The sequence below is a fragment of the Cyprinus carpio genome, chromosome A17, assembly GCF_018340385.1.
Source record: "Cyprinus carpio isolate SPL01 chromosome A17, ASM1834038v1, whole genome shotgun sequence".
Lineage (NCBI taxonomy): Eukaryota > Metazoa > Chordata > Actinopteri > Cypriniformes > Cyprinidae > Cyprinus > Cyprinus carpio.
The window spans coordinates 6202058-6225910 of record NC_056588.1 but is presented as its reverse complement, the minus strand read 5'-3'; the positions used below and the strand labels follow the sequence as shown (position 1 = coordinate 6225910).

The 23853-nt window shown below is 35.4% G+C and overlaps 2 protein-coding genes across 7 annotated transcripts; one reads left to right on the top strand and one right to left on the bottom strand.

Moving 5' to 3' along the window:
- Positions 1–189: 189 nt before the first annotated feature.
- LOC109078912 (cardiac phospholamban-like) lies at positions 190–2980 on the bottom strand. 2 transcript variants are annotated; one of them, XM_019094081.2, is made up of 3 exons: positions 2432–2575; positions 1248–1346; positions 190–1118 (listed from the first exon to the last, which is right to left on the bottom strand). In XM_019094081.2, exon 3 carries the CDS (start codon positions 1038–1040, stop codon positions 882–884), a length of 159 nt encoding a protein of 52 aa, XP_018949626.1. In that variant the 5' UTR covers positions 1041–1118; positions 1248–1346; positions 2432–2575; the 3' UTR covers positions 190–881. The 2 variants fall into 2 exon arrangements, 1 of the variants encoding a protein (XP_018949626.1); XR_002015872.2 differs by lacking the exon at positions 1248–1346 and having other exon boundaries at positions 2432–2980.
- A 2394-nt stretch (positions 2981–5374) lies between these two features.
- Positions 5375–22835, top strand: ros1 (c-ros oncogene 1, receptor tyrosine kinase). Of its 5 annotated transcripts, none has more exons than XM_042773722.1 (28): positions 5378–9821; positions 9923–9968; positions 10082–10230; positions 11090–11225; positions 11319–11523; positions 11704–11777; positions 12662–12787; positions 13190–13374; positions 14134–14231; positions 14490–14995; positions 15169–15372; positions 15467–15577; positions 16451–16626; positions 16762–16953; positions 17202–17302; positions 17453–17667; positions 17757–17929; positions 18055–18208; positions 19071–19166; positions 19281–19410; positions 19520–19685; positions 19893–19957; positions 20658–20787; positions 21013–21110; positions 21277–21480; positions 21829–21963; positions 22048–22208; positions 22341–22835. In XM_042773722.1, the coding sequence occupies exons 1-28, from the start codon at positions 9690–9692 to the stop codon at positions 22487–22489; spliced, it is 4317 nt and encodes a 1438-aa protein (XP_042629656.1). In that variant the 5' UTR covers positions 5378–9689; the 3' UTR covers positions 22490–22835. The 5 variants fall into 5 exon arrangements, 4 of the variants coding, with proteins under 4 accessions (XP_042629656.1, XP_042629655.1, XP_042629654.1 ...); XM_042773721.1 differs by having other exon boundaries at positions 5379–9821; positions 19074–19166; positions 22338–22833; XM_042773720.1 differs by having other exon boundaries at positions 5379–9821; positions 22338–22833.
- Positions 22836–23853: the final 1018 nt, after the last annotated feature.

Genomic DNA, 23853 nt, shown 5'->3' with positions numbered 1-23853 from the left:
AAGCCATATAGGTTTGGAACGAGGGAGAGTAAATAAAGACTTTTTTTATTTATAGCTGAACTATCCCTTTAAAAGCACTTTAAGTACTTTTTTACGGTGCTATTTATGGGTTTCCGCTTCAGTGACTTAAACAGGTTCTACACATGGATTATTTCTCACTACTTTTGTTTAAAAAGTTCAATCAGAACATTTAAAACAAACATTCTCTTTATTGGTTGGCCACATTTAGCAACATCCTTAAATTACCCATTTAATAACCCTTTCTCTCTCAGATCATGTTCACTGGAAGTGTAAACAAACAATATGTTAAGCATGCAAGCATAATTTACCTCAGTGCCAACATGCTCTGTTCCTCTGTGAATAATATATGATTTCTGATTTCTGGGACTGACCTATAAATTTTGCATTTCAACACAACAATCACGATATTTTGGGGGGGAATATGTACGTAAATGACTTAGCACTTGGAAGGAATTGCTGATTGCTCTTGGGAGCTACACTTTTGCCAGAAATTACAGCCATTTTGATGTTAAATCTTCATGTTTTTGTGAACTACACCAGTTCAGATGACTGCTTCCCCCCGTGAGGTCTACATTCATATATAAAACATATCTGAATTTACCTACCATATAATTTTGTATGTTTTATATACAAAATATATATGAACAAAATGAGACTTGTACTCATTCAAAGGTCAAAAATATGCTTATTGTTATGAGAAGAACGCAGCAAACATAAATAGAGAAAAATCTCTGCCGCCCTCATATAATTTCAGGAAATTAACATGTGTTGCATCATTAGTAGGAGATTTTCAATTCCCAAAAATTGTCCAAGATCTTGTGCAGTGCATCTTGTGATTGGCCGGTTGTCATCGTTTGGTGTCACATGAGCAAGACGATGATGTAGATGAGCAGCAGGCAGATGAGGATGAGGGAGAAGTTGATGATGAGATCTTGTAGGTTGCGTTTGGTCTGCGGGTTCACTTCGATGTTGGATGCCCTCCGAATGGCTGAGCGTGTCACATGCTGCACCCTCTCCATCCTGATCAAGACTGCAGGCTAGTGGCAGTGAGAGGAATGGAAGGACGGAGATGGTGGCGCTATTGTGTTCTTGTGGTGCTTAATGGTGAAAATGAGAGAAAAATGTTCTATTTTAAGATGATGATACAAGACTTAGAAATAATAATAATAATAATAATAATAAATACATATAACAGGTGATCACAAAATCGCATATTTGCAATTTACCAAAGTGATGTGATTAGCATGAATCCTCCAGCGGCACCCAAAGTTCAAAGAGCATTGTCTGTCATACTCTTATCCTCTTTAGGGCACTCATGTTAAAAGCTGTGAATGACATGCATTCTTGAGTGTCGGCCACTTGTCTAACAGCTAAAGCTATTCTCTTATCGGCTGTCTCCGGGTATATATATATATATATACTCAATAATTCCAGACTGCACATCTAAAGTTCACATACAGTCAGTCGAGTCACTCTACATGTCAACACTTCTTTAAATTATATTGTAGTCAACCACTGATACATTCGTTCAGGTCCTGTTTTCCCTTTACTGAAACTGATGTACAATGAGTAATTCCAAGTTTTCCAGGAACAACATTCCTATTAACAAAGTTAATTGACCATTAAAGAGACGAGGTAGTTAGACAGCCTGTCTCTCTCTCTCTCTTGCTTACCTAGCCTCATAGTGCTGTAGTGTATTTGGCTTGAACTAGATTTAAAGGGATCCCGTATCACTATTAGGCCCTCGAGCGCAGCACTTGACCCGTAAGTTGCTCCATGTGGACTGTTGCTTTGGATAAACAAACATCAGCTAGATGATAAAAGTAAAAATAGCAAAAGCAGAGCCTTATGAACTTGAACATGTTTTAAAGGCTCCAAAAGCCAGTGTTTATCAGGGGAGGCTCTGCATTCCAGTCCTGTGATCCAGTAACAATTATAACTGCTTAGCTGTAAAGTAAACACTAGCATCTGTGATCAGGATGGATTCAAACTGAATAAAAGCCAACTATATTTGCCTTTTATTCCATTTCATAAATAAAGCATCAACACACATTTATATTATGTTAGAGTTGATCAAATTATTGTTTGACTTTGACCCACTGTTTTCAGTTTGCTGATTTGCATGGAAACAAATTTTATTTTATGAAACTGGTATTTCAGTTCAGGATGCAAATGTGCTTTTGGTGTTCTTTCTAGACAGTTCATCCTCTGTGTCCTTCGGGTTTGAATTTATTTTTAATCTCCTCCACTATTTTCTGATGTAAACCACATGCAATGTCATGGAAATCTTCAGAATCAATCTTTTAATATTAAAGCTAATATTTTGACATTAGTTTTCTAAAGTAACTGTGATAATTCAATTCAAGTTCTGTTAAACTTAATATTTACTTGATTAAAGTCTTTTTCTTACCTGTAAAATGGCAGCTGAAGGAGGAAGCAGTCCTTTCAAATATAAGGTAAAGTGTGAAACAGCAGGAAAGTGTTGGATGTAGACACTCAGGCTCTCAGGACACGCTGCAAAGTTTATAGGAGGAACTGAAAGGGGTGGGGAAAACTAATGGGAGGGCGGTAGATGCAAAGGGAACACATCCCATCTCAAGATCACAGGACGGGACGGTTTGCTCCTCCATTCAGTGTTTGTTGTGATGACACAGGACTGATGAAGGAAGTCAGTGCTGGATAATTATCCTTCCAAACTCTAGTTTATAGTAAATAAAAAGGAGTCATAGAGCAGGATTGTTAGATTTTGCAATGAAACAAACATGTATTTAATATAACAACAGAATGAATACAAATATGACTCTGAATATTACAAGTAGCTTTGAGGCTCAAAGCATTATCACTGTCTAAAATAAATGAATAGATAAAATTAAAAAAAATTCAGCCAAATTGATTACCCCCCCAAAAGGCTAACAAGAAGTGAAGAACACAAAATTTTCTATTTTCTATAAAAATAAATTATATATATATAATATATATATATATTATATATATATATATAAAATAGAAAATTAAGTTATATATTATATATGTGTGTGTGTGTGTATGTGTGTGTTTATTTATTTATTTATTTTTTAAACTAAGATCAAATTATATCATTTAAGAAAGATAAAATATTCTTATTATTTGCTATTATTATTATTATATTTTATTAAAAAGCTCTAAGAAGTGGTTTTAATAATTTTTTTAATTTAATAATCAGATGGTTTGTTTACTTAGCAACTATTCACTATGAAATATACTTAAAAACAGACATCACCAAATTATTAAGAATTAATTAATCAATTATTTAGTGAATCAGTAACTTTACTTAATTTATAAAGTATGTGGTATATCATGACACGCCATCCTGAAGTAAATATCTTAATTTATATTTTTTTTGGCATCACCACTAAATAATATGTTGTCAATTTCTAAAAATCTTTATGAATTTTAATGGACCTTCATTAGTTTTAGGCCTATTCAGTGGTCCATATATCAGATATACAGTATAAATATATTTAATCAAGATACTAACAGATATAAAAGAGAAACCTGTATAAATATCACCTGTATAAATGTTGGTTTTCATTAACAATGTGAATGCTATTAATGTCACAAGAACAGAATTGTGTATGTGTTCTTATAACATACAGATATAAAGAAAGTTTCTATACTGTATGTAAAAAGTGATGATTGTTCACATTTACTGTGGGTTTCAATACATGCTGTAAAATCACTCAAGCAGTGATTTTCTTACCTGTAAATTGGCACAAGTCCCAAAAGGTTTGCATAAAATCACTCAAGCAGCATGTATTGAAACCCACAGTAAATCAGAATCAGAATCTTCTGATTCTGATTCTGATTTACTGTGGGTTTCAATACATGCTGCTTGAGTGATTTTATGCAAACCTTTTGGGACTTGTGCCAATTTCAACAGCAAAAATCATTTTAAAGACTGAAATAGTATTTTCTTCTAAAACATACTTCAGTAATCTTTATTTACAATTTAGAAAAATCTTTTTATGAGATATGACACAAAGATTGTTAATGCTGAGAAAAAAATGCAGAGACTTCTTTGTGTTAAGGAGCTTTACAGGCTTTGGAAAACCTAAATCAAGCACAGGGTATGCATTTGAAAACCACACCACTCTTATCTAACAGCCAAGGAAGCGTACATGAGCTGGTTGTGTTTTCTCTGGACTCGACTTTGCTGCTTTTGGCGTGCCTCCACCTCTCCTGCTGTCCTGCAGCTATGTGGGACGCAAGTGTGCGATTCCACAGCATAAGCCCCGGTAGCACTCTTCTACAAAAAAGTACAGTAATGAACGAGAAGGTGACAGTGCAATGACGTGTCATCACAGATGGATGATTTAAGCTCTGGATGAGGCTGGGTTTTATCCCATCTTGCGTGACGCACTTTAAAACCCGAAACACATTTACTAGAGTATTTATCAATCACTCTCTGTGGATTTACTTGCCTCTTGGTATAAATTTAGGAAATGGTTGGTGGTCACACACTTTTTGAGAAGGGTGTACAGATCTCAGGCTGCACAAATGATCATGTGGTAGTTTATTCGTTGTTTGTTTTTGCTCTCCATTTTCAAAGCTTCATCTGTTTTCTCACAGCTGCAGAGAGAAAATTGTGTCAGTCGGAAGTGAAGATGCAGAGGACCTGTCAGACCACGCTGTCAACACCTCTTACTTATGGCAGATGGATGGCTCTGAACAGAAATGTCAGGTCAGGGAAGGTACAGCTTTTCCACAGGATAAGGAATGGAGCCTGCGTGTCTGACACGTAGCAGTGATATTCTGTAAAGGGGCTGCTGCAGCATGGCAGAAATGGCCAAATGATTCAGTTGTTTGCACAGATTATTTGAGCAGGAACTGGAAGCATTTTTATTCATAAAAGTAAATAAAAATGTCCTTGTAAGGGCTAATTATTAATTAACTAATTAGTAATTATTTATTTTATTTGACATTTATTTGACGATTTATTTATTTATTTTTTAAAGAAATTAATTAATTAATTAAAAAAGTATTAATTAATACTTTTATTCAGCAATGCTGCATTAAATTGATCAAAAGTTACAGTATAGATGTTTATAATGTTACCAAAGGTTTCTGTTGCTGTTATTTTGAACTTTCTATTCATCGAAGAATCCTGAAAAAAATAATTGATAATGATAAGAAATGCTTCTTGAGCACCAAATTAGCATATTAGAATGATTTCTGAAGGATCGTGTGGCACTGAAGACTGGAGTGATGATGCTGAAAATTCAGCTTTGCATCACAGGATAAAATGATGTTTAAAATATATTAAAATAGAAAACAGCTATTTTAAATTTTAATAATATTTAAAAATATTTCTGCATTTTGATCAAATAAATGCAGCCTTGGTGAGCACCAAGATATATCTCTCAAAAACACACACACTGGGAACTGGGACCATTTAAGGGTTAAAATGTATTAATATAGCCATACTACATTCATGCAACAACATTCATAACAAGAACATTTTTGCTATTTTTTAAGTTTTCAAGGTCTCTAAAACGTTTTCTTGCAATTTGATCATTTCATCCTTTCCCCAGCTAATAATTAAATGTGTTAAACTCATTGCAGTTAAAACAAACCTGTTTATTCTCACTGGTGAATCCATATTTAATCTAGTCTGGCTCATTTTTCTACATAGTGTTATACTTAGTCATGTTTATGGATTTAAAGGATGAGAGCATGTCATGCAACCTTTCCGTGTTGGCATCTGCCTATTTCATCTAGCTTCTACCAGGCGAAAGTTGATGTTTAACCAAAACAGAGGCATGGCCTTTGTCATCAACATCAGAAGATATGAGAAGCACGTTCTTGTCCCTTTAAACATTTCGATGAGCCTATTTATTTTGCATCTACATATTATTATATTGTTTATATGCAACACATTTAGCATTGCTTTTTCCCTGCTGTTTCACCCTGTTGTGGCACTAGAATTAAATCATTACATCCAGAATGAAATGGAAATTAGATGTGGCCATGATATGCGATGAACATGCAGAATATCTACCTATAGATGAGCTATTAGCAGGGCTTTCAGGAACGCTCACACACAAGCAGACAGATTAACACACCTATCAACTGAGGACAGATGCTTCCCTCAGCTCTGTAAATTAAGAAGCTCTCTGGAGGGATTTGGAGCGATGGGCTGTGGAGAATGCCTTGAACTATTTCTATACACACACATTCGCATCTGCCCTTATATGGAGACTGAGACACAATCTGGAGACACATCAGCTGGACACAATATTTCTGTAATCAAGAACAAGAAATAAGCTTCAGCATTATTATATTGCTTACTTTTAATCAGTTTCAGTGAGAAGGATCTGTCAGTCAGAATCATGCTAGGGATTTTCTTCTTGGTTATTGCCAATGAGGGTCTCCCAGAATAAACTTCATTTGTTCCCACAAATCCTCCGCACTAAATAAAACTTGCGCAGCGATCTTTGCATGGTTGTGGTGGGTTGATCCTAGGAGAATCCCCCAAACCAAACTTTTGCTGCGGCCCCACAGCTCTGCAAACACTCCCGCTATTACGTGTTAAAGCAGGTGTGAGGGATTTTCAAACATTTGCAGAAGGATGACAAAACTCGTATTAAACATATTTAGAAAATGACTGGGTGCCTGATTACAGCATCTTCCAAAAACTGCTATCTTTGTTTGTTACGTCAAAAGATGTTTTGTTTTTTCTCTTCATGATTCTAGGATGGCCTCAGATGACACATCTGCCTGTCTAAAAGCAGGGATGGAGGACCCTGTATATCCTAATCATGTGCCACCCATAAAACATGTTGTCCCAGGCCTCGTGAATTTAAGCAGCAGTATGGAATGTGTGTTATGCTGTAGGAATTGGCTTTGGCTCAGAGTTAATCCAAATTATTAATCCATTGATACTCAGTCTGGACAGTGCTGTCGTCGTCCTGTCTTGGATTGGTGAGAAGTGGCAGCAGACAAATTTCTCCATCGAGTTTATTCTGATCTTCCAAATATGTTTGAAAATGCAGCTTATATAATGTGAAAAAAATGTGATGGTGTCCGCAAAAATGATACAGCAATATAATATTAATAATAAGAAAAATAATATTAAGAAATGCTTCTTGAGCACTAAAGCAGCATATTAACAGTTTCTGATGGATCATGTGACACTGAAGACTGGAGACATCAATTACATTTTAAAATATGTTAAAACATAAATCCTTAACAAAATTACTTTACTGCATTTTTATCAAAACAGCCCTGGTGAGCATATGACACTTAATGTAAAACATTAAAAAAAAATTGAATATATAATATGTTGAAGTCAAAATGAAAAAGCATTTGCAACTTATTTTACTGTCATAATGCAACATGTTTATAAAAAAAAAAGTATGAGGTAGGATCTTAATTTTATCCGTCAGGAATTGATTGGGTTATGAAAAGTAGATGTTACATAAAAAAACGTGAATTTTGGAAGACTACCCTTAAAGTACTTTTAAAATGTATGATTAATGGTTAATATTATTTTTCTATAGGTGACATCAGCTAAGAAAGGAAAGACACTTTTTTAAAGCAAATAGGGTCAATTCTTATTGACTTATAAATGAAGTCAATAAATTATCACACTCAGATCGCTACATGCATCTATATGCATAAATCTTACCTGTAACTGACATCAAATGACCTTTAATGGGGTCCCAAATACTAAGCGAATAATACATCATAACTTTAACTGTAACATTCATGCTGTGCTCTTTTGAACTGACGTGTGATATTTAAAGCCTGGCAAGGAGACAACTTGGACAAAGACAGTGGAAAAACATTTCTGCTATTTATAAGGTCTGATTAAAGGGTCAGAGCTTCTCATGAGATAGATACATAAACAAGCACATCTAGTTCATTGTCGTATCGCAGGGTCAATCGCAGGGGGTTTGTGGATTTGAAAGCAGCTTAGTCACAACAGGACCTGTAGCTTAATTAGACACATCTCGAAAAGTCCTCTCAAGTGAGCAGGCATCATGGTCCTCTTGCCGCATGAATGTTTTGCATGCCGCATGCATGCATTAACTCACAAAAGGCAAATGATCAACACCGCTATCTCTAGTTCAATCAAAATGAAGGGAGTCCGGGTCCTCAGTAAATGTCAGCTTGTTTTTATAGGTTATATAAGCAAATCTCTTGTGCAAACATGCAGCATTTTGGAATCGTTAATGCTCTGTAACATGGAACTTGCATGAAAATTCTTAAAGGGATAGTTCACCCAAAAATGAAAATTCTATCATTAGCTACTTAATGTGGATGTGGTGCAAAATGAATACCACATCCTTAACAAGGTGTAAAAACTGGATTAGAAAGACAGTATTTCAAAAGTATCGCTGTTCTGGAAGAGAATAAGCATTTGTTGTGTTTAATACAGCAAGTTTTCACAAGAAATATACTAACAGGGACAGATCACTACCACTATACTTTAAAAAAAATACTATAAATACGAATAAATATGTCTTATCATGCATAAAATGATTATGTAAGGTATATACATAATTCATCTCTGACTTTAGTTAGAGCAAAGGTTTTGTGAAGCATCACCACCTAAAGGTGAAGTCAGGTAAAACGTTCATAACCTGAATAAATAACATGATGTTGATAACCACTGCAAATCATTTCAGCAGTTCAGCTGTTCGTCAAATTTCAATCTTGTCAGATTGTAACTGATTTTTCTTTGGTTTTACAAACTCAGGAATAAGTTGAAATAATTTTTTGGGCATTATGTGACAGATGATGTCGATAGGGAAAGGAAACCAATAGGCCTTAGTCAGGGTAGAGACATATTTCATTTTTGACAGGAATGAAAATGACGCTGTGAGGGATAGAAGTATAGTATGTTCTTTGGATTGTACTGTTTAACAACATTCCGAGTGTTCATCTGATGAAATGTCTTTCTGAAACAAGCTTTCATTCGACAAAAACTCCATAAAACAATTTTGAAAGATGTGAGTTGGTGAAAATAACATGAGCCAGGACTTTCATTCTGTGTGTGCCATTTTAAAGACTTTAAGTTTTTCCCTCAGCCTCATTTTCATCCGTGTTAAATTCAAAATGGCATCTAACCTGACTAAGGTCTATTGTTTTCAGCTGAATGAACCTCTTTCTGTTTACCACTTTCTATTCTCAAGCTATACCTCACTGGATGGTTATGTAAATTATCTAAGATATGGTGAATCTGGCACTAAATACCTTTACATACTATAATAAGTAAGGCATTGACTTTGCTATTGATAAAATTCACACTTTTCTTTCATTGGAACTACTAGCAATTACATTTTAACCATTAAATAAACACTGCCTTGAATCTACGACAACTGTAAAGATAAGAACTTCTACACTTTACAATCAAGTGGCCATAGTTCAGTCTGCATAATCTATTTGTGTGGATATATATGACACATACTTCGAGAAACTTCTTACGAAACGCCTGTTTCCGTCTGGTTTCTGGTCAGACACACCTGAGCCACACAGACTATGAGGGACTGTTAAAGGGCCAGTGTCCCGTCATGGTTTCGTGTTACTGATCGATAGTTAAGTCTTTGGGGAAATCCGCTACTGTCATGTACACACTGTATTTCTGTGCAAGGTGTGTTTGAATCCAGGAGTTCGGTGCATGTGAAATGGGAGAGATTTGGTGGAAAAGGAAGAAAATTACGGGTTTACAGTTTCTGTTAGAGATACTATTTCTGCTTATTTCTCTCAAAGCTTCATCATGTGACAAATGGCTTCTTGATGCCTCAGTGCACCCCATGGTAAGACTTTTAAGATTTGTTAATATGCAATCCGGACAAGTATTGATTTTTTTTTTCTCTCTCATTTACTTGAGCTAATGTCTGAAATATTGTAATTCTAGACAGCCAAAAGTGGCTTCAAACAGTGTACAGATGCCATTTGCCAAAGTGAGTAGGACTACTGCCAAGGACTTGTAATCGAGTTTACTATTTATTCGCTTCTTTCACTTCAGTATCTGTTTACTGATTGGTTTACAAACCTTTACATTCTTCCTGTCCAGATGTTGCATGTCAGCTCGCAGCACCTTATGCATCCTGGATCGGATCTCATAACATAACTTTGACCTGGGAGTCTCTGAATCAGTCTGATGTGGTGTATATTCTTCAGTGGACCGGGCCATATCTGTCTGGGATTTGGGCACAAGCAGAGGTACTGGATGATTTTATGTTTATATTTTTCATGTTGATGATTAAATTAAAATGGTGCATTTGTACATCAATTACTGAGTAAAATATATCAACATGCATTTGGGTACAAATAATGTTCAGGTCATATTTAATTTTAAAAATCAAAAGGAACGAACAATATATTTTCAGTGAAGAAAATAATGGCTATTTTAATGACTAGTAACTAGGATATTGTTCATTATGACATTATTTTCAAACACATTTCTCCCAAATCTCCCATTGCAAAAACAATTATTAACATTTTTTTTTTTTAATCAATAAAATAAGCTTAGATCCAGTTCAACGTTTGGGGTCAGTAAGACTTTTTAATGTTTTTGTTCACCAAGGCTGCATTTATTTGATCAAAATACAGTAAAACAGAAATATTGTGAAATATTATTACAATTTAAAATGTAATTTATTCCTGCAATGGCAAAGCTGAGTTTCCAGCATCATTACTCCAGTCTTCAGTGTCACATGATCCTTCAGAAATCATTCTAATGTGCCAATTTGGTTCTTAAGAAACATTTCTTATGATTATCAGTGTTGAAAACATTTATGCTTTTGATAAATAGAAAGAACAGCATTCATTTGAAATAAAAATATTTTGCAACATTATAAATGTCTTTACTGTCTCTTTTGATCAGTTTATGCATCATTGCTAAATAACGGTATCAGTTTTTTAAAGGACTTTTAAACAACAGTGTACAAATTCACTTACCATTTAAATCATACATAATAATAATAATAAAATTATTATCATTATTTGTGGAATGAAATATCACCCGCTCATTTCTTGAAAGTTTGCATAAGACTGAACAATTTTCTTTTTTTCCTCATAGAATGTGACGGGATCAACATACACCGTCAAACAGTTGGAACCTTTTACCTGCTATAAATTCAGGGTCTGGGCCCTGATAGCAGAAACACACGCTTGTTCTCCAGCGAGCCCTTGGTACCAAACAAAACCCTTTGGACGTAGGTTAAATCAACAGTTGATCAATGGTCTTTTTACATTATGTTTCAAAATCAGTTGTTTGAAGCTGTTTAATGTGTTTCCCTTCCAAAAAGTGCCCTCCAGCCCATCCATTGAGAGTATTGAGAGCGCGTCTGGAGAAAGTGTGGAGGTTCGCTGGTCTCCACCTGAAAAATCAGGAGGACCCATCTTGGGTTTCAACCTCAATCTCACATCCAACAAACACGTCATTAGTGAAACAACTAGAGGAAATACATTCTTCTACACATTCTACCCGACATTCCGTAACACTGTATATAGGTAGTACACAAAGTCTTCCCATTTTTTTTATTTCTGCATCACTTTTATAAAAAATAAAAGAATGCATTATTCAATGTATTCATTGTATTAGTCTGTATTAGTCCTACCACTGTATTAGTATTAGTGTTATTATTTTTTGTTGACATAAAATATTGATTCTACTGACTGCATCTCATACAGGATCTCTGTAGCTGCTGTAAATGAAGAAGGCCAGGGTTCAGTCGCTGAAGCCAACATAACAACACCAACACAAGGTGGTTCATTTAAGCTTACAGTAAAACTTGTACTCTATCCTGCAAAAATGACCCTGATTTTGCCAAGTAGAACATGTTCCTGGATCTTTTGTTGGTCCTGGAACGCCATTGCTTTTGCTGATAGAATTGTAAATGAATAAAAAACATTTTCTGTTCTAAAATATTAAAGTGATATTTTATTTCTGCAGTTTTGTGTATTATAGTCTGCGAGTCTACATTTTTAATCAGTTGTATAAGTATAATTTAATTTTAAATATATAATCCCATTCAAAGGTTTGGGGACAGTATGACTTTTGAAAAAATTAATTATGCTACTATTCATTAAATTGAGCAAAAGTGACAGTGGAAACATTTTAAATGTTATGAAAGATTTCTATTTCATATAAATATATTTTTTTTACTTTCTGCTCAAAAAATGCAGAAAAAAAAATCTAGCATGGTTTCCACAAAAATATTAGGCAAACACAACTGTTTTCAACAAGAATAATACAAAAAAAATTGTTTCTTAAGCAGAAAATCAGCACATTATAATGATTTCTGAAGGATCATCTGACATCGAAGACTGGAGTAATGGCTTCTGAAAATTCAGCTTTGCTATTGCTTTTTTACTGAATTTTTGATTTAAAAATGAGACATTTTTTTCAAAAGCATAACCTATGAGCCTCAAACTTTTGATATATTGACATCAACACTGAAAAAGCATATCAGTTGGCATTAAACCTAACTTGAAATCTGAGGTGGTTGATCCAAAAGCTTGCCCTACTTAACGAAATCACGCTAAGCTTCATGCAACCGCAGTACTTCACCATTCTGCTAATGTTTTTCAATCCATTGTGACTTCAGATAAACAATAATCGTATTGCTCCATCTGTGATGACTTTCAGAGCAGAATGGAAGCCGGTGGGTCTTTGCATCCAGATGGAACTCATTAAGGATGAGAGAAGAGGATGCCGATTTCTTCACTACAGCACAGTGTCTCTCAGACAGTCTAATTGAGAGCAACATCACAGGTCCGTTCTTCCTCAAATCAATAAATATAAAATATTTCCACCACATAAGAATGCCCATAGGAAAGAGAAAACACAAATAAGAGTACCTCAATATCTCAGTTGTTTCTCTTAGACAGTAAGAAGATTAAATGGAGAGCAAATTTGTCTCCTGGGAAAAAAGCCCCATTCTGTAGATATCTTAATACTGTCTAAATTCCCAGGACCAAGTTATACGGTACACATTATTTTTTATAGCTCCATACTTTATGTCAACAATTACCATGTTAATTTCTTGTAAGGAATTTTAGGACATTTGAGACAAAGTTTATACTCTCTTTGAAAGAGCAACCTTTGAGCAATAAGATGTACCTTTTGGTGTAGATGGTCCTTGTTTTCTGACATTTTGTTATGTTTTTTTTTCAGGGGTGGCAGTGCACTATAGTTCCAACCGCATTTATATCTCTGAAGGGACTCGTATCTGGGTGAAAGGGGCTGGAAATCTCACAGACCACTCAGATCTCAAGCTTCTGCACTCTGCCCCGCGGGAGGTCACAGCACTGACTGTAGACTGGCTTTATGAGAGGATTTACTATGTGTCCAGTGGTAGGGTGAGTATTTACAATTAATTAGGGACTAAAATGATCGTTTAAACAACTTTGAAGGTCACATATAATGTGTTTTTGAACCGAACTATTAACAAAATCACTTAAATAATGATATGGAACTGTTCTGGAATGCCTTGCCCTATAGACTTTCATTGTAAGTGCATTACTGTAAATTATTTTTGATCGTGTTTACAAACTGAAAAGAATAGTTCACTCAAAAATGAAAATTTGCTGAAAAGTTACTCATACTACTCAGGCCATCCAAGATGAGTTGAGTTTGTTTCTTCATTGGAACAGATTTGGAGAAATTTAGCGTTACATCACTTGCTCACCAATGGATCCTCTGCAGTGAATGGGTGCCGTCAGAATGAGAGTCCAAACAGCTGATAAAAATCTCACAAAAGTGAAAGTGATGTGACATACAGCCAAGTATGGTGACCCATACTCAGAATTCAGAACTCAGAAAGCAGTGGGCAGCCATTTATGCTGCAGTGCCCAGAGATGGTTTGAAGTTAAAATGTCTTGATGCATTTGTTACTTACAAAAACACAGCTTTTCGCTATATCTCTCCAACTCTGTTCCGATGAAGAAATAAACTCATCTACATCTTGGATGGCCTGAGAGTGAACTATTGAGTGAACTATTCCTTAAAAGGCAGGTCAAAATGTAACAGATACCATCACAAAAACTTTATGTTTTGTTTTATTTAATAATGAGATTGTACTTTCTTTCCCACAAAAATAAAAAAATAAAAAAATGCAGGTCTACTATTGTGGATTAGATGACTGTTCTTTTCCAGTGGCTATAAATCTCAACCTTTCCAGTGACGCTGTAAATATAATTGCAGATCCGTATAATGGGTGAGTGTCATAAAAATGATTAAAAACTGTTTGGATAAGCACTGTCTCTACTTTTATATAAAGCTATAAACCATTGTGTAAACCATCAGCATTACAGTATTTTTTATCATATAATTACAAATATGATACTTTTATATTTATTACTACCAACCAAAGAAGCAGCTACATTAGAGACGTTATAGATTTCAATGTTTTGTTAGTTTGACTAATTTAAGTAAAGTGTAATTTAATAAAATGTAAAAAAATTGTGTTCGTCAGATGGCTTTTCTTATTGCTGAGCAGCGGAATATATCGTAGCCCTCTTCTAGACGTCTCTGGCCAACAACATGAGATAATTCACATCGTAAAAACACCTTCTGTCTCCAACTTTGTGGTCAGTTTCCCCAACAAGAGACTGGTTTATCACGACAGAAGTGATCAAATGCTCAAAGCCACATCTGTGGATGGATTATTTCCCATTACACTCTACACAAACATTAACTTTGAAGCAAACAGCATTGTTTATGAGGATGATTTCTTCATGCTCACCAATGGTTATGCACTGTATAAACAAGTTGGCCAGAGCCAAGTGGCCATCTTTAATGAATTCGCTATGGACTGTGATGTCATCAATAGTCAAAATGACGGCTTTGGTAATCTATGCTACTTTAGCGCATCTGCGCAACCTTATCCTGTGCCAAGAAGGCCAAGACAACTTAAAGTCCTGTTTGGATCAGATAAAGCCAACGTGTATTGGGAGAAACCTGAAAATATGATTGGAGCAAGTGAGTGATACCCAGTTAATAGAACTTTTGGATTGTTTTATTAGTAGGAGACTATTTTCATAATTGTTGTCTTTCATTTTTTGAAGCCAGGTTTATTGGTTCAGATGTCATTTTGCTAACCTATAAAATTGCAGATGTTGTCCAATAAATAAATTCAGTTTTGTTCCTCCCAGGTCCATTTTCCTGGCAAAATTGGACTTATGCTATAAACTGCTCGATGAATGGGTTGGTGGTAATGAATTTTAGTGGACTAACTAGCACACTTGCAACAGTCCCGGGTCTGCAGAGTTCCCAGCAGTACAGCGTCACTCTCAGGGCTTGTTCTCCTGGTGGATGCTCCCAATCAGTCTCATATGAAGGAACGACTCTCCAGTCTGGTGACTATATTGATGCATTTTATCATTTACTTTAATGTTTATAAACTGGCCACTATTAAAACGTCATCTTTGTTTTGTTTTTGTTTTTTTTCAGCTGATGAGCCCCCATATATTGCTGCTGCCAGTGTGGATGACATATGGAAGCAAGATTTGGATAGCACTCAATTTGTGGAACAAATAATGTCTTATAATGGAGATGTGAAAGGTAAGAAACCAAAGAGATCATATATAGAACATTACAGTGGCTCTAAAAGGTAATTACGGTAAGTCACACATAAATTATTTTTTAATTTTACTGTATTAAATAGAAACATCAGACCAAGAAGTGGCATCAGCAAACAAATGAGTGCTTCTCAGATATAACTTCACTTTCTGAGGCACTTTTAGGTTTATTTTTTAACCTGTTGGTCCCACACAAACGTCTGAGCAGAATAACCACAGGTGTAGTTCATTATATTAACAATAAACATGTTCCATAAAATTTGACAACCATAAAGTTTCTAAGACTTTTTACCTTCATTTTATTCTTTTATATTTTTAAACCTAATAAACACTTTGTGAAGTGTTTTGATTGAAAAGTGTGCTTGAGATATACAGTATACTACCGTTCAAAAGTTGGATGGTACTTTTTTTTTAAGTCTCTTATGCTCACTAAGGCTGCATTTATTTGATCAAAAATTCAGAAGAAACTGGTATTGTATAATATTAATTGCATTTAATATAACTTCTATTTAACTATATTTGCTTAAATGCAATAATGTTAAAATTATTTAAAAATTTTATTTGAAATATATTTTTTTTGTAATATTATAATGTAGTTACTGTCGCTTTTTATCAATTTAATGCATCCTTGCTGAATAAAGGTATTCATTTCTTAAATAAATAAATAAAAAAACACAAGCATTGGAATGATTTCCTTAAAATACATTGAACTTGTTTAGATATTTTAGTTATATAATGCAAATTAAAAAAAAAAAAAGCTATATAGAACTGTATTTTGCATCTGATTGCTTATTGTAGGGTACCTCTCACTATAAAACAAGGTATATAGCGCATGTTCTCCTTTCATGATGAACAGATATGGACTGGTATAGTTCCACAATCTACTGGACTAACAGTTCGGGCCACATTAACTGGCTTGATCTGGGGAATCAGTCTTTGAGTGTGATGACAATGCCATCACCCATGAATGCTGAAGCGCTGGCCTTTGACTGGCTGGGACAGTATCTATACTGGAGCTGCAACACAAATCAAGTATGTTTTCATATTAAATAATGCCTGAAAACTGAAAGACATAATGAAAAAAGCTATTAGTATGTTATTTACATATTTTTTGACTATGTGGCAGTAGTATGAACTAATTATGAGATATCTTGCATCTCTTATCAGATATGCAGAGGGTCTGTATCTGGTCATGGGGTTGAGATATTTCTCCAAGCAGAGCAAAAGATTCTCGGTTTAGGGATTGATTCATTGAATGCTGCCATCTACTGGAGCACTGAAACATCAGTAGAAGGCTGTAGAATGGATGGAAAAGACTACCAACTCCTGGATAAACTGAGTGTGTTCTCTGGGAAAGAGGTGAGGACAGAGATACACACATAAAATATCAAATGCAGTACCATTTAAAGGTTTGGGGTATTTTAAATGTAACATATTCCTGTGATGGCTAAGCTACATTTTCAGTAGCCATTATTTCAAAGTCCCATAATCCTTCAGAAATCATGCTTTTTTTGATGCTCAGGACACGTTTCTTTTTATTATTACTATGTTGAAAACACTGACCCTTTTTAACAGTGGTGTAAATATTTCACACACTCTAATTATAGGTTTCTGGTATTGCTTTGGATGTGACTGAAGGAAATCTGTATTGGTTGGTGCAGGACGGCTCCCTTATAAATCTTTACAGCGTGAAGGTCAGTGGTGACAGGTAGGTACATATACAAATATTTAACAGATCGATTTCATTAATAAATGCTATGATCAGTGACCAGTTTGGCTCTTAATAACATTTTCTTGTTGAATAAATGTTGTTTTTTTAATGATTTGCATAAATTCTATTAATAATGTACCTGTGAAGAACGCAGAAGTCTAAAGCGGTAGAATTTGCACAATGGACCACATCTCAAATCACCGATCATCAAGTGGGCTACTACAGCGGACGATTCATTTGGTTGGATGAGAACAAACAGCTCAGGATTCAGGAGTTAAAGCAAAACACCAGTGTCCTTATGTCTGCCAGCAAAACACTGACGGCTTTTTCTGTAGTACAGCAAATGCTGAAACCTCTTCCAGGTGAGCACTTGTTAACATATCATGCTTCATATTGCTCTATGTACTTATTAGCAAGTCATAATCACTTTGTGTCTTGTGTTTGTTTTCAGATGGATTTGTATCTCCTCCTATGGTTATTCCATCTGCGGTTTCCAAAGTTGTTCTTGAAGGGAATGACACATTTTTCCAGATACACTGGAAACCCAGCAGTATTGACTATGGGACAGTGTTTTATTGTGTCGTGTCTAAGGAATTGTGGAAAAATGTGGAACAGCTTCAAAATGTATACAACACCTTTTTAATTACCATTTTGTAATTAGATTATGTAAATCCACCTTGAGTAATTTAAAAGAAAAAAATGTGTTTTGACAGTTGAATTGATGATGTATTTCCGACACATTTCTGCAGAACCCCACCAGATATTGTCATCCTGATAATACGATTTCCGAAACAGTCATAAATGTCACACGATTCAAGCCAGGAACCGAAGTAAACATCACCATTACCCCTTTTTCGTATTGGGGTAAAGGCGAATCAACACAAACAACTTTGATCACTCCTGGTAAGAATGCTGCATTGCTCAATAAAAATGTAAACATCAAAAGCAGCTGATTTAAGAAAAACAACAAATGCATAATTTTTTAGCAAAATGTACTGTTTTGCTTTTTGTGTATTATATTGTGCAATATAATACAAAAAAAATAATTATAAATAGTTCACCCAAAAATGAAAATTTTCTGAAAATGTTCTCTCCCTCAGGCCGACCAAGATGTAGATGAGTTTGTTTCTTCATTGGAAGAGATTTGGCAAGATTTAGCATTACAACAGTGAATGGGTGCCGTCAGAATGAGAGTCCAAACAGCTGATAAAAATCTCACAATCATCCACAAATAATGCTTAATATTTTTTTCTCCAATGAAAAGGTTGTCTCGTCTGAATCAAGGTAGAAATATGCACAGATCAAGCACCGTTTACAATCACAAACAGTTTAAACATATATTTTGCTGTGGGAGGACAACAGGGGATGGACTTTTTCACTGGAGTAAGCATTGTAATGGATGATGGACTGGTATTTTGTCCAGAAGCAACGGTTTGAAGTTAAAACGTCTTGATGATGGATTTGTTTCTTACAAACATGAAGCATTTTACTTTACCAGAAGTTAACTGATGGACTGGAGTCTGGTGGATGTCTTGTGGATTATTGTGATGTTTTTATCAGCTTTTTGGACTCTCATTCTGACGGAACCCATTCACTGCAGAGGATCCATTGGTGAGCAAGTGATGTAAGGCTAAATTTCTCCAAACCGTTCCAATGAAGTCTATGAACTCATCTATATCTTGAATGGTTGAGGGTGAGAACATGTTTAGCATATTTTCTTTTCTAGCTGAACTATTCCTTTAATTGCTCTCTGGTTATCACCCAGCAGGAACTTCGTTAGACACTGACATGACGTTGATTATTGTGATTGTATCGGTTGCTGCCTGTATTACACTGATTATTCTCATCCTTGCTGCAGTCTGTAAGTACACAAATGACACAGTTCCCTTTTGTAAAAGTCTATTTCATCCCCTTATTAAAATTAATGGGAGGATTTGAAAGCACAACATTTGCTTTGCTTGCTGTTTTGATGTAGTTTGGCACAGACGCCATGAGAAAAAGGATCCTGGGACAGTTACACAAACAGATGTGCATGTCCATTCAGATGTGGAATTGGAACATATTCGAGGTTTATTTGGTCTTGGTAATGCCTGCTATGCTATCAGGTACACGGGAACATCGCTTACAAACTAATGCTTCCTTTCAGTGTGATTTTGTTGCATCTATAAACCACAAAATGTGTTGATATTTAAACAACTTTCCCACATTTCCCAGTAACGTACCCGCCCAAGGAGAGATTGAGTCACTTCCTGTGTTTCCAAGAGACTGTCTGAAGCTTCAGAGGTTGTTGGGTAGTGGTGCTTTTGGAGAAGTTTATGAAGGAGTTACAGTTGGCAGCCAAATTAGTGAAGTTGTTCCTGAGAGGAGAGTGGCTGTCAAGGTACACACACACACATTTGTTTTTGTGAAAAGTGGGGACATCCCAGAGGCGTAATGGTTTTTATACTGTACAAACTGTATGTGCTATTGCCCTACACCAACCCTACACCTAACCCTAGCCCTCACAGGAAACCTTGTGCATTTACATGCTGTTTCAGCGATTATATATTGCTATTATAAAATGTCTCACAAACCGATCTCTTCACAGACACTGCGAAAAGATGCCAGTGACTATGAGAAAACCGAATTCTTAAAAGAAGCTTATTTGATGAGGTAAAAGACATGTTTGCTCTCAGAGTCATGCTGAAAATATTATTATAATAGGGAACAATGGAGCAAAACAAATGATGATGATGTCCCCTGGCCCGGAGCAAATGGCTAATTAACAATGACACTGTTAATTAGTGTTAATTAGTGTTGTGGGAGAAAGTAAAGTCTAAAAGGGCCCTATTACTGAAATCTGCTGTAAACTACTATTTATTTATTTTCAGAAGTTTGGGGTCAGTGAGATTATTTCATGTTTTTTTAAAGAAGTCTCATATGCTCACCAATGCTGCGTTTATTTGATAAAAAGTACAGTATTATTACAATTTAAAAGAACTGTTTCTATTGCAATATATTTTAAAATGAATTTTCAGCATTACTCCAGATTTTAGTGTCACACGATCCTTCAGAAATCAAACAATTGTGTTGGTTAATAATTTTACTGAAACCGTGATAGTGTTTTCAGGACTCATTGAAGAACAGAAAGTTCAAAATGACAGAGTTTACACTATAACATTATAAATGCCTTTACTGTGACTTTTGAGCAATTTAATTCATTCATTCATTTAATTTAATTCATTAATTTAATGCATTAAGTCATTTCTTTCTAAAAAAAAAACATACTGACCCTAAACTTTTAAACAGTAGTGTATTATATCCAGTTAATAACAGATTTATCATGCAGTGTTTTGTGTTTGTGGCTATTCAGCCAGTTTAATCATCCTAACATCCTGCGTTTGCTTGGAGTTTGTCTGCTAAATGAGCCACATTACCTCATCCTGGAGCTGATGGACGGAGGAGACCTTCGTTCTTACCTGAGAGGAGCTCGTCCTACAACTGTGAGGCATTGTTTTGATATATAACTCAGACAGTCACACACACACACATACACACACACACACGCACATATATATTTAACATTAATTTACTCAGACAGTCACACACACACACACACACACACACACACGCATATATATATATATATATATATATATATATATATATATATATATATGAGAAGCTGCTTTTACTGACTAGCACTAACATGTTCTTATGTCTCAAAGAATTATAAAGAGCTACTGAACCTCATCAGCCTCCTGGACATCAGTTTGAATGCTGCTGCAGGATGTGCTTATTTAGAAAGAATGCACTTTGTTCATAGGTAAAGATGTGCTCATATACTGTGCTAATGCATTCCTGTAGCTGACAATGCCAAAGGTTTTATTCCCAGAGAATACATAAATACATGAAATGCACCTTAAATGCAATGTAAATCACTCTGGATGAATGTAAATACATCTAAATTAAACTATATTTAATATGCACAGGGATATTGCTGCAAGGAACTGTCTGGTGTCAGTAAGAAGCTACACAGACCCAGAAAGGGTCGTTAAAATAGGAGATTTCGGATTGGCCCGTGACGTGTATAAGAACGACTACTACAGGAAGAAGGGTGAAGGACTTTTTCCTGTTCGCTGGATGTCACCAGAAAGTTTAACAGATGGGATTTTCAATAAATATTCTGATGTCTGGTCAGTATCTTAAGTATTGTTGTTGCCATAAAGGTTTTTAGTGGTATCTTTGGTTCCATGAAGAACCTTAAACATCCATGGAACCTTTTCATTGCACAAAACATTCTTTATCGTTGCAAAAAGTTCTTTAGTTTATATTAAATATCCTTTAGACTAAGAAAAAAATATATATTTTTGGAACTGGTCACTGAAAGATTCTTTTGAGGAACCAAACTGGTTATTTTATGGTATCGTTGCAAAAAAAAAAAAAAAAAAAAAAAAAAACCTTTTGGAATCTTTTTTTTTTTTTTAACAATGTAACAAGGAGTATATTCCTACAAATATATTTCCTTGATTTGCACATTTTAGGGCATTTGGTGTGCTGTTATGGGAGATTATGACATTAGGAAAGCTACCATATCCCACTTACACCAACCATGAAGTCTTAAGCTATATCAGTACAGGGGCACGACTGCCTTCACCAGCCGGATGTCCACAGAGATTGTAAGTGATATTAGTAGATGATTTCAACATGTTATACATTGAATGAATTTGAAGACAAAGATATAATATTTACTTTTTTTGTAGGTATAATCTGATGATGAGCTGCTGGAGCAAAGAACCAACTGAAAGGCCAAACTTCCAGTACCTTGAAGAAACCCTGAGTAAATTGAGAGATTATGAGGCAGATAAAAGAGCAAAGCAGAATGGAGCAGCAGGTCATGTGAACCAAGCCTACCAAGAAGATGGTATGATCTTTATTTCTTTATATAAAACAGAATAAATGTTATGATTTACTCACATTTTAATCAAATGTACAGATTTGTGAATCATTACTAGATACCTCTTCTGGTAACACTATGTGCTGGTTTCTCCAGAAGAGGTCTGCACTGGTGTGGATGGAGATGAAGATCTGGAAACTGGACTGTCTCGTGTGCTCAGCAATGAGGGACTGAATTACTTGATGTATCGCTCTGAGAGCCCAGACAGTGTCGGAACAGACACATCAACACCCATCGAAGATAAATAAGACTATAATTGCCAGTGTTGGGTTGATATTATGGCGCCCCAAGTTTGCACAAAGACCCGTGAGCTGGCCCTCACTTTGTAATCTTGTTCCTTGTAAATATTGTATAACAACAACAACAGTAGTTGTATTTTTTTGTATAATGTAGAATGATCAATAAAAAGCTATATCTGTATTTCCTAAAAAAAAAAAAAAAATGCCAATAGTTGTAACTGTTTAATTGGTTAAATTATGCAAACAGCCAAATGAATGAATGAATGTATTTTTGATGTATAATGTGTAACTGAATGATTAATATTGGTATCAGTGTTATATAGAACAAATAAATTTGTATTATCTGATTAATTTAACTAATTGAATGAATTAATGAATGAATGTACAAAAGGACACTTTGTTTGATTGACAGGCGATCTGACCAATCATATTGCCAAATCTGCCATTTTGTCTGACAAATGAACCAGACGAACTTCAGTGGACTTGGAAAATGGTGTGTCTTTCCGCAGTTGAAACAAGATAGCTTCTGATGTTCATTCATGTTTATTTTGTGCTATAACTAGGTAAAAAGAAAGACTGAATAAAAACACATACCTATTGAATCGAAACCCTACCATAAACTCCACAAACCATAGACTGTATAAAAATATGGACGTAGTGTCCGTGACATCACCCATAGACTCCTGAAGAGCGTTTTTGAAGCTCAAAGTGTGCAGAGCTGGCCGTCGCCATCTTGGCAGCACGTCACCATGCGACTCTCTCGGAAAATCGAAAATGGGCAAAAAGGCGGGAGCTGGTTGCTGAAGCCACGCCCACCTAGCGCGACAGCCGTGACAGCAGCGGCAATCCACCTGTCACTCAAGTGGCCACGCCCTTAATTATGCAGAACTCAAGTGGCCACGTCCCCATGGCTGGCTGCAATTATGTCAATCCGAACCTTGACAACGTTGAGGGGGTGTGAAGGCTTATTAAAGAGCCACAAAATGTTATTGTAGTATGTTTTTTTTGGATGAACGCTGAGTTATAAAAAAATTCACTTTTTGCTCCCCTGGCTGGCTGGGCGCAAAAGGGATCCTTGGGCAATCCAACTTTGATAGACCTTTTAAAATGCCAAGAGATTGGCATGACAACTTTGCCGAAGTGATGACGTCCTTTCAAAATGTTAATATATAAATGTTCATTTTCAATGCAAAAAACAAAATAAACACAAAAAAAAATTTAATGAATGAATTTTTTTATTTATTTTTTTTAAATACAAATTTTGAACGCTGAGACTTAGAGGTAACCTGCTCTGTCTTGTCTGTTGGCACGGTTCGCACGACGAAACTTTAATGGTTGCATGTTCTTAACGGTTACTTTGGACGGTCAGATGA

Coding starts and splice junctions, on each gene's coding strand:
- LOC109078912 (XM_019094081.2), bottom strand. CDS start 1,040: ATGGAGAGGGTGCAGCATGTGACACGCTCAGCCATTCGGAGGGCATCC.
- ros1 (XM_042773720.1), top strand. CDS start 9,690: ATGGGAGAGATTTGGTGGAAAAGGAAGAAAATTACGGGTTTACAGTTT. Junction 11,524..11,703: donor TTCCGTAACACTGTATATAG/GTAGTACACAAA, acceptor CATCTCATACAG/GATCTCTGTAGCTGCTGTAA. Junction 13,375..14,133: donor ACTATGTGTCCAGTGGTAGG/GTGAGTATTTAC, acceptor AAAAAAATGCAG/GTCTACTATTGTGGATTAGA.